At 39.2% G+C, this 11657-nt stretch overlaps 1 protein-coding gene across 1 annotated transcript; it reads left to right on the forward strand.

Annotated features, from left to right (window-relative positions):
* Positions 1-8908: 8908 nt before the first annotated feature.
* LOC308315727 (E3 ubiquitin-protein ligase TRIM21-like) lies at positions 8909-11639 on the forward strand. Its single transcript, XM_080763844.1, has 2 exons — positions 8909-9016; positions 9844-11639. Exon 2 carries the CDS (start codon positions 9853-9855, stop codon positions 11509-11511), a length of 1659 nt encoding a protein of 552 aa, XP_080619970.1. The 5' UTR covers positions 8909-9016; positions 9844-9852; the 3' UTR covers positions 11512-11639.
* Positions 11640-11657: the final 18 nt, after the last annotated feature.

Raw genomic sequence — 11657 nt, forward strand, 5'->3', positions numbered from 1 at the left:
AGGATTTCCAATACTGACTTTTACTTTTGTCTTCAAAAAAAACGAGACGTTTCAACTCAAGGGGTTATTTTTCTGGCATTTTAGAAAAAATCAGACCCGTCTGAAGCCAGTGGTACTGTACTGTACTGTACTGTACTGTACTGTACTGTACTGTACTGTACTGTACTGTGCTGTACTGTACTGTACTGTACTGTACTGTACTGTGCTGTACTGTACTGTACAAGCCCGTCTGTGTGTTAGGCTGTGCAACAGTGACACTTGGTGGTGAACAAACGCTATTTTCGTGCTCGAAGGCAGGGACAGACCCAGCCACACACATAGCTGTCTATAGGAGTGGTTGCACTCAAAAAGCGGGCACTGTTTCAAAGAGAGATAGGGCCTTTTACCAGTGCTAAAACAAATAGGCTCTGACATTTGTGTTTGGTAGCTCATTTATTATAACTCTCTGCTGGCAGTTAATGTTATACCTTTTTAGACTTCAAATCAATCATCCAATTCACTAAACGACACCAAACCAATTAAATAGCAACAGCTGTTTGGGTAGGGAATGTTTGGCACATTTGTCATGGGCACGACCCCTAACAATGTTCCCTAGTAAGGGAAATAAACAGGCTTTCCGTCCGTATAAAGGTTATTGCCCTAAAAGCATTTTTACCACAGGGAAATAACTATCTACCAAACACACATTCTCTAACTTTGTTTGATGGATTAAAGTTCTCAGTCGCCACGACTGATTTCAGTCATTTGGAATGGATTCCATTATAGTCGGCATAACTTCCATGGAAGCTTGTCACTCACCGGAAATAGGCAATCTACAAGCTTATTTGTTATTTTTTAGTCAGATGTAGTCGATGAAATGAACACTGGTACAGTACACGCAACAGAAAAGGCTAAATCTTTGATTCTTCTTACAGGACTCATCCAGGATTTTCTGAAGGAGGAAAAAGAGAAAATTACCCAAAAAAATGAGTAAAACTTTGAAAAAAAGGAACGAAAAAAAGTTTATAATGGCACTTTTTTGTGATAATTAGCCATTGAATTATGAGTAATAATACATTTATTTTGTAAAAGTACTGTGTGGTTTTGAAGAAAAAAGAAAGAAAAAAAAAGGTTTGTTTGTTTTGAGAAAATAAAAGTTTGGAATTTAAGTTAATTCAACCTGTCTTTATCTCATTTATCATCATCACACACACACACACACACACACACACACACACACACACACATACATCTCAACTCGCTGCCAAATACTGTATACTCTCACAGGTTGGGTGTAGCCTATCGGAGGCATGACGTGTGCTACATGACGGAGGTTTTCAAACTGGGGTCTGGGGACCCCTGGGGGTCCTTGACGGGGCAAAGGTCATCAATATGTCCGTACACAGACGACATGTGTCCGTGGCAGAGACTTGGTCTTGTCCGTGGCGAATGTTTGATTTTCTGTTTTACACACCATTTTAATGTTCTTATTTTGATCGTCGACCCCATTACTGAATATCAAGTCTCCACTCGCCAGGTTTTCTTCAGATTATGTATGACATAATGACACTGATTTACTACGACACTATGTATGCCAGATTATTTACTACGACACTATGTATGCCAGATTATTTACTACGACACTATGTATGCCATATTAGGAGTCCAACTGGTTAGTACTACTGATTCTCAGATGTTTTATTTGGTTACATTTGAACATTCAGAGTTATTCATTCAGGGCTACCTCTGTGGCAAAAATTGCATTTTACTTTACTTTATTTTGTTTATTTAGTCAGGACAATGTATATTGATGAACAATACATTAAAAATGCAGTGTAAATATACCAGATTTAGCAAAACATGCTAATTTCCATCTGCAGTCCCCAGACAATACAAACAGGACTGACATACAGGACGTAGCATACAAATACCTAGTACATTTCAAACTTAATCAGACTAGTAAGAATAAAAAATAAGAAATGATTAAACTATTATTAGGGTAGGTTTACTCTATTTTGGAATTTGGACTAAGCGTCATACATGATCACAAGACTGGTTATTTTTCTGTTGTTTCAATTGTCCTTTAAAAGTGGGGATCTCCCTCAGTGTGAGAGGGAGCTCATTCCAGTATTCACAACCTTTTATGGACAGTATACATTTTGACTGAAGGTAGGCCAAAAACGTCCAACACAAACCAGCATGGTGATGACTCCTGCCTTGAGGCATCAGGTCAGGGTGACACAATTTGACTGATTTAAAAGTCACTGGAAATGTTTTACAATACAAACATGTACCAGACAATGTCACCACTGAGTTTCTCCTGCAGCACAGTTATGAGGGAGCTATTTTTCTTTATATCAGGATCACAGGTCATAATGGAGTCCACCAGTCCATGGCCTAATAAAGGTATAGGCTTAGGACGTGATCCACCATGACATTGAAATGGATACACCGTGATAGGTGGGCCCTAGGGATATACAAATGTAGCCTAGATATTATGTTTTATTTCTAAGCATTTATTAGCTCTGGTCTGTTGCATTAGAGCTATGGACAAGAGTTTATATGATGATTGTGCATGGTACTGTATAGATAGATAGATTATTTATTTATGTGTCATGCACCCAAGGTGCCCAGCCCACATGGACTTATAGGACACACCATACAAATCATTGCTTCAATATTGCATAAGTACAAAAAACACTTTTTTTTCTCCACACAAACAAAACATTCTGCCTTTTTCCCCAGGTTTTGCATACAAAATCTGCTAAAGCAAAAATACCTTTCCTAAAGCTAAATTCCAGTTTTCCGTAGTCCTCAACCAGAAAAGGTTAACACAGATGGTTGTCTTTTTACAAAATAATACATGTCTTAATTCTTCATATAATGGGCAGTAAAACAAAAAAAAAACAATTTCAATTTCTTTCAAATCACACACTAATAGGTTAACACAGATGGTTGTCTTTTTACAAAATAATACATGTCTTAATTCTTCATATAATGGGCAGTAAAACAAAAAAAATCAATTTCAATTTCTTTCAAATCACACACTAATATTTATATTTGTATGTCATTAAATGCTCCTATGAATTGAATATGAAGATCCCAATGGAGACAAGTCAAGACAATAGGCTTTCTTGGGTTTAAATTTCTTAGCAGATTGAACTTTTTTTTGATCATTACATTTTTGGGGGAAATATAGCCAATTTAACACGGAGGTGCCCACTCACCATACACTCAAATTAAACATTAAACATCACCACCACTGCAGATTGGCTATTTTGGGATAATGGTTGTATACATTGAGTTCGTTCTTCCAGCAGGTGTCAGTGGAGGGTTAACAGCTACAGTTCCTCAGTCAGGAAATGGAATAGTAGTGAAAATCAGGCAAAGTAAACAGAGTAAAGTTTGGAAACAACAGAAACTCTCTCTATAAGTCTCTACAGAACCTTTCAGCACACAAATTGACAACTTAAACATTGGTAAGTATTGCATTTAGTTCATGATTTATTTATCCTAACAACTTAAGGAAACCTGCCTCAGTCAGTCTGTATATAGAGGGTATGGCAATGCGCATGAAGTGAATGGCAAATTGAGTTTTGTTTAATAAATTAGACAAAACTAGACTAGACTTTTCTGTTTGGATGCATGGGCTGTCAAGGCCAGAAAGTAGTTTTTTGACACTCAGTAGGCATTCCTGCATAACTTCCTGGTTTGATGATGATGGCATGCCACATCCATTGGCCATTTTGGGTTTTCTTCTATTCCTACATATTTTGTCTTACATAAAGGAAACTTTTAAATATGAAAGTGAATGAACAGGTATGAGATCTGTGTGAGTCTCTAAGTTAGTCTGTAATTTAAAAGTGATGTGATCTCTTTCTTGTATTGTTTTCATGTTGATCTTATTATTTCCTCCTTTTAATTTGTTCTTGATCATGTTTTTAATCTGGTTTAATTAATAATATTTTTCTTTTTTATGTAAAGCAGTTTGGGCTGCTTTTGATGTCATGAAATGTGCTATACAAAAAACACCTGTGTGAAGTGAGGGGCACTCTTATACAAAATCATACACATTCACATTCCGTTCCGTGCTCACTGGCACTGCCCGACCAATCAAATCATCACAAATGTAATTCCGCCAATCACAATTTGCGTCCTCGCTTTTGTCTTCAATGTTTGTTTTTACACAAACACTGAAAGCTGGGCATAGGAGGGACTAGCGCCCCTAAAAAAAAAGGAAAAAAAACTCTTTGGCCTGTTGTTTGCAAAGTTTGTCAAGGATCAGTCCAGGTGCCACAGATTAGCTGCTCTCAGGCCCGGTTTGGCCATCAGGTCAGGCCAGCAAAAAATAAATCTCTCCTAAGCTCAGGCCAAGCCAGCCACAGTCAATTTCAATTCAATTCAGGCAGTGTTGCTGCAGCACAACTACGTTGTGTGTCTTGTGTTAATGGAGGGAAGAAGTGCGAGCGCGCACGGTGTGGCCTGCCAGGGCGTATAACTCCCGGCCTGGTTTGGAGTTCCACTCCGGGCCTGGCTGCTCTGGTAGATGGTTGGTTGTTTCAATAGTTTATTAGACAGAAATAGTCAAACACTTTGTCTAAAAAAGGATATCACAGAAACAAAGAATAAAAAAAACAGTAGCCTACTGTGTACAGAGTGGAAGTAAAATAAAAAAAAGGGGGAAGATTGATTGATTGATTGATTCAGATTTCACGGGGGCCAGTTTCAAATTGCAGCCGTCGTAGGTGCCCTTTGAGAGCGGTTTTGAAGGAGTCAAGGGATTCGCATGTCTTAATGACTGTTGGTAGGGCGTTCCACATTTTGGTGGCGTAGGAGCGAAAATAATTTAGTCCCTTATTTGTGCCGAATCTGGGCTGTACATTCGTTGCACTCCCTCTGGTGTTGTGGGTAGAATGGTAAAAACTCTGCTCCTCTGATCATATCTCCTGTCAATCATACAGATTAGACTAATCCGCACGGAAAAGTTGTTTTTCATATAAAACAAATGTGTGTATAGAAGGGTTCATACAGGTTTTAATTGAATTGAATTGTGTGTCAGTCAACTTTCATTTAAAATAAATATTGTTGTTGTTCATAACACTTACTTTTATGTCTGAGTTGTAGCCAACATAGTTTTCTTTCTTCTTTTTTTTAGCTTAAAATATATTCCTGTTTCCTGTTTAGAATTGTCTCTCTCTAGGACTAGATTTTATGGCATTCACGTCTAAGTTTAACTCGCCATTGTTGTTCCTTAATGTGCAAGATTGATATTTACTGTACCGGGAATAAAACATGTTATTGTCAGTGATGTACTAATATATACTAGAATGTTTAAATGCAAATAGGAATGCAATTGCCAAGGAACAAGATGAGAATAAATCAAGTTGGATCATGTCCGCCCCCCCCCCCCCCCCCCCCGACACGGTCGAGGCAGATGGCCGCCCACCCTAGAGTCGGGTTCTGCCTGACGTTTCTTCCTAAAGGGGAGTTTTTCGTTACCATTGTCGTAATATTGCTTGCTCTGGGTGGATCTTTGTTGGTTGCTTTGTGTCTTGAGACAACTTGTTGTGATTTGACACTATAATAAAATTGAATTGAATTGAATTGAATTGATGATTCAATTCAATTTATTATAAAGTAATTAAAACGTGCACCAGTGATGAAATCACGACCTCTCTTAAGGAGAGATCGGGGCAACATGAGAAAAAGACGGACATTCATTTGTATATAAAGACATGAAATCAGCAAAGGGGGTGTGGTCTGACATGACAAGTTCTGAGATACTGGGCAGCAACCGGTTGAAACCAGTATAGCGTTGACTGACCCATTGATGACTGCGTAGATATAGCAGTGTCATGACAAGATATAGCGAGACCTTGGGGAAAGCAGGGGAGTGGAAAGCAGAGGAGTCAGTGTGCACTACGTGAGTTATGCACACTGCTGTGAGTTTAGGAACATTGTGAGAGTAACATGTTAAAATGAAAAATAAGGGGGATTGTATATGAACAGGCAGAGAATATAATTATTCCCTATCACAGTGATTCTGAAATGATTATGTTGTTGTTCTTTCTTTTGTGTACAGTAGTAATCTATGATGTTATCAATCAGCAGACGGACAAAATAAATCAGTTATTGTACATAATGTTCATATGACTGTAAACTGAATTGATCTCTCAATGCAGATATTATAACCACTTGAACCCTATAGCATCCTTATTCTGGGGGAACGTTCACCGAAGATAGCAGATCTACAAGCTCACAACGCATTGCAATGCGTAGGTCTGTCACGATTACGTTTAAGTTTATGTTTAATTGTCACACAAATAATTGTGATTAACAATTTAATTGTGTGTGTGGCATTGAACATTGGAACGTTACAACTTGTATTTCTGTTTACCTTTTAGGCTTCGTAATCACAAATTGCACAGGACAGATATGGCAAATAACTTAAATATACAAAGAAGTCACAGACATTTAACTCAGGTCTGTTTTCCAGTATAGAGGGTATACGTTAAGACCGGTTAAGACTTGTGATTTGGGGGTTCTGGGCTACAGCATGTTGTCACATTGATGACCTTCATACAGTATATGTTGGTGTTCATCTCATGTGGAATTGTGACGGCATGTTTTGCATTTCTGGGATTTGCTAGTGAGGAAGATTTTGATGTTTGATACAAAGGAAAATACAATATTTATATTTGGTGGATTTACAATAAAGTTCATGGGGAGATTATCCAGTGTGCAGACTGTTCTTTATTTATTATATTGTTGTTCAGAGACCTCGTGTCTCACAGACTGACACAGTGTATTCCTAGAACTTGAAATGTCCTTCCTTGTAACACTTGGTCATTAAACCATCTAAACTAAAATGTGGAACGCCCTACCAACAGCCGCTAAGAGATGTGAATCCCTGACTCCTTCCACACATTTTTCTATACGTACAGTATAGAAAGATGTGTTTACCCTTTTTTAAACTGAATATGATGATTTTTCTTTTTTTCATAGAAGTGTATATTTGTAGGTCTTTAAATGTTCTGATGAATTGTAAACAAGTCTTAGTGTTTTTTCTGGTTCATATTTTGCATTGACCTGTACTTTCGAACTGTTTTTAATAACATTTACAATTAATCAATCTGCCTCACACTGTGACAGACGACAGCCTTCACTGACCGCCAGCGGTCCCGATAGGTCTATCCTTATAGCCTCCTCCTGTTCAGAATCAACTTTATTGTCACCAGTTTACAGTAGGTGGACATTATTTTATTCTTATACATGTCGAGAGACAGAATATCAAAATATCAAAATAGGATGGTCATTCAGGGCTAGCTCTTTGTGGCACATTTTTACAGAAACATCCACCACAAACCAGCATGGTGATTGTTATGATTCATGCCATAGAGCTAAGTAAGTCTGTGTACTGAACTTGAGATACAGTGTACTTCATAAGTTACAGTGCAGCTTGCATTGTGCTTGATAGCGAGATGTTTCTCTGTCTGCATTGTACTGTCTTGATATGTGAGGCATCCTGTTAGGTGGCACCCATAAGGTCAGCCTGGTATGCTGACAGTAAGGCTAGCCTTGTGCATCATGAGGTCAACCTTGCGCATCATCATGCCACGTTCCTATGTTGCCCATCTTCATATCTTACGGTCTCGTTTCTATGATCCAACAGTATGTACCTGATCCCTTGAGGGATCAGGTCAGGGTGACACAGTTTGACTGATTCAAAGTCACGGGAAACCTTTACAATACAAACATGTACCCTAGTGTCACCACTGAGTGTTTCTCAGCAGCACAGTTATGACAACGGGAGCTAAATTATTTTACTATGGGGGTCACAGGACAATCAGGACATAATCAGTACTATAATGAGGACCACCCTACTAATAAAGGTTTAGTTAAAAAATATATATATTTAAAAAATGTTCAATGTGATGGTAAAGTGATGTGAACATGCACCGTACATCATTATCAGACTTAATTTTATCCTTCAAATTTATCCTTCAATAATCATGTACTAACTAGCCTACTTAAAAAAAGTCCCCCTTTTACATTTTGTGGAAAATAGCCAATTTAACCCAGAGGTGCCCACTCTTCCTTGGTGCCCAGTCTGCCCACCTATCCTCTTACCATACTGTAACTAAACTGTGCCCATGATATGTACTGTATCTCTAAATATGTCTAGCAGCAGATTTGCTTTCTATAGAGCAAATATAATGTTCCCAGCTAGGAGGTCAGGGCCAGGCTTTTACACATAGCAAACTGGAACTGAGTTGAGTCTGTACTTGACTTGAGTATTTCCAATTTTCTACTCCACTCCATCTCGGATCCAAATATTGTACTTTTACTCCACTACATGTATTTGGAAACTTTAGTTACTAGTTACTTTGAAGATTCAGATTATTATAACCAAACATACAGTAACCACTTCAGTCTTCAACCCAGACCAATCAGTTTGGCCATTTGAAAATAGCTCACAATGTGTCGGGATGTGACGCATTGTGACCTTGTAGCTAGATCGGCTATTTTCAAAGGATGTTTATACATTTGACATCTTAAAATGGGACATTCTGCACAATGACTAGCATACTTTTACTTGTGGTACTTTAAGTACATGTTGATGCCAATACTTTTGTACTTTTACTCAAGTACATTTTGAATTCCTGGCTTTTACTTGTAACAAAGTAGTTCTCCATTGCAGTACTGATACTTTTACTTTGAGTAGTTTTTCCACCACTGTAGATTGGATAATGTTCCCTGTAACTTTACATGCTGGGGTTCTCAAATGGTTGTGTACACATTCTGAGTTGTTCTTCCAGCACGTGACAGTAAAGGGTTAACAGCTACAGCACACAGAGGACTTCCTCAGTGAGGAAATGAAATCTAGTGAAACAAAAGTTAACACACAGTGAACAGTTTGTGGCAGCGACACTATTCTAGTCTAGACTCTCTACTTCTCTAGTAGGCTACTCTCTCTCTCTACAAAACCTTTTAACAAGACGTTTTACACATACTGACAAGTACAACTTAAACATTGGTAAGTACTTAATGATTTATTATCCTAACAAGGAAACCTGCTTCAGTCAGTCTGTCTATTAAACTCTGTAATCCTATTTTTTGGCATAAAGCAGTCTATTAGCGTTTTTATGATTTCAGGTGAGCTGAACTGAGCTGTGTGTGTGTGTGTGTGTGTGTGTGTGTGTGTGTGTGTGTGTGTGTGTGTGTGTGTGTGTGTGTGTTTTGTAGGCCACATCCAGCTATCTAAATATGTGACAGGTAGTCTGTGTGGTTAAATATGAAAGTGAATGAACAGGTGTGAGATCTGTGAGTCTGCAATCCTTCTAAAAGTCAGGTAGTGATTATTTTATTGCTGTTTTCGTGTAGTGTCCTAATGTTGATCTTTAAAAAAATATATCTTGTGTTTAATCTGGTTTCATATTATGAATGTTATTTTTCTTTTGTTCTCTATTTTATGTAAAGCACTTTGGGCTGCATTTGATGTCATTAAAGATGCTATGCAAAAAGAAAAGAGAATCTTTGACCTATTGGTAATCACCTGTCTTAAGTAGAAGTGATTATTCCCTCTCCCTGTGGCCTGTTGAAAGGTGGATTTTTGGGCCTGTTTTAAGAAACTGCTCTGCATTTTTGAGGGAAGGGGTCAGGACATTTCACGTCTGGGTGGCAGTGCTGTAGAAGGAAAATTTACCCATGTTTGTTTTATAAGTGGGTTGTACCAGATCGTTGTTCTAGCCCACTTAGTATTGTGGCCGTGAGTGTCGCTCACCTTTTTTAGGTAATTTGTCAGATACTCAGATACCTGTGAGAAGTAGCATCCAACTAAATTTGTTTCACTTTTATTCTCAGTGTGTAGAAATGGCATCTGCCAGCAGTCTCCTGTCTGAAGAGCAGTTCCTGTGTTCTATCTGTCTGGATATGTTCACTGATCCAATCACCACTCCATGTGGACACAACTACTGCAACACCTGTATCACTCATTACTGGGACACTAAGGATGTGTATCAGTGTCCTCTATGTAAAGAAACCTTCAATATGAGACCAAAATTCTCTGTCAATAAAGTCCTCTCTGAGATGGCTGATCAGTTCAGGAAGTCAAAGCAGCAGAGACAAACTTCCAGCACAAACCCAGAACCAGCTGAACCAGATGAAGTCTCCTGTGACGTCTGTACTGAGACCAAACCCAAAGCCCTGAAGTCCTGCCTGGTGTGTCTGACCTCCTACTGTGACACTCACCTGGAGCCTCACCTGAGACTCGCAGGCTTAAAACGACACAAGCTAATCGACCCTGTGAAGAACTTGGAACACATTCTGTGTAAGAAACATGACAGACCTCTGGAGCTGTTCTGTAAGACTGACCACATGTGCATCTGTCAGTTCTGCACGGAGTCAGACCACAAGTTACATCAGATTGTATCTCTGAAAGAAGCATATGAAGGAGAGAAGGCTGAGCTGGGAAAGACAGAGGCTGAAGTTCAGCAGATGATGCAGGGGAGACAAGTGAAGATTCAGGAGGTCAGACGCTCAGTGGAGCTCAGTAAGAAAGATGCGGATACAGTCATAGCTGTCAGTGTGCACATCTTCACTGCTCTGATCAGCTGTATTGAGAGAAGCCAGGCTGAGCTCATTGATGTGATCGAAGAGAAGCAGAAAATAACAGAGAAACAGGCTGAAGGCTTCATCAAAGATCTGAAACAGGAAATCACAGAGTTAGAGAAGAGAAGCTCTGAGCTGAAGCAGCTCTTACACACTGAAGACCACCTCCACCTCCTCCAGAACTTCACATCCATCAACACCCCTCCACCCACCAAGGACTGGACAAAGGTCAATGTCCATCAGTCTTCATATGCAGCTGTGGGGACTGTGAAGACAGCTGTGGCTCAGCTGGAGAAGACACTCAGTCAAGCGATAGAAAAGAACCTGCATGATGCTGAGCTGAGGAGGATCCAGCTACAGTTATATGAGGTAGATGTAACTCTGGATGCTGATACAGCAAATCCCTTCCTCATCCTGTCTGAGGATGGAAAACAAGTGAGGGCTGGACACGTATATAACAAGAATCTCCCAAACAACCCAGAGAGATTCTCTGATTATGTCAATGTCTTAGGAAAACAAAGCTTCTCCTCAGGAAGGTTTTACTATGAGGTTCAGGTTAAAGGGAAGACTGACTGGAGTTTAGGAGTGGCCAGAGAGTCCATCAAGAGGAAGGGAGGCTTCATACCGAGTCCCAACAATGGTTTGTGGACTATAGGTTTGAGTAATGGAAATGAGTACAAGGCTAATGCTGGCCCTGCTGTCCTCTTCCCTGTAAGAGAGGAGCTCCAGAAAGTTGGAGTGTTTGTGGATTATGAGGAGGGTCTGGTCTCCTTTTATGATGTGGAAACCAGAGTTCATCTCTACTCTTTCACTGGCTGCACCTTCACTGAGAAACTCTATCCATTATTTGGTCCTGGTCTTAATTTCAATTTTAAAAACTCTGCTCCTCTGATCATATCTCCTGTCAATCACACAGATTAGACTAATCCGCACCAAAAGGATGTTTTTCTCAATTGTTCTCTCAATGTGTGCATAGAACAAACACTTTTTTTCCCATGTCTGTAGCCAAATGGTTTTCTTTTTTTTAGCTTAAAATATATTCATGTCTGTTTGGACATTTATGACCT

This window comes from Protomyctophum bolini (assembly GCF_963924005.1).
Source record: "Protomyctophum bolini genome assembly, chromosome: 5".
NCBI lineage: Eukaryota > Metazoa > Chordata > Actinopteri > Myctophiformes > Myctophidae > Protomyctophum > Protomyctophum bolini.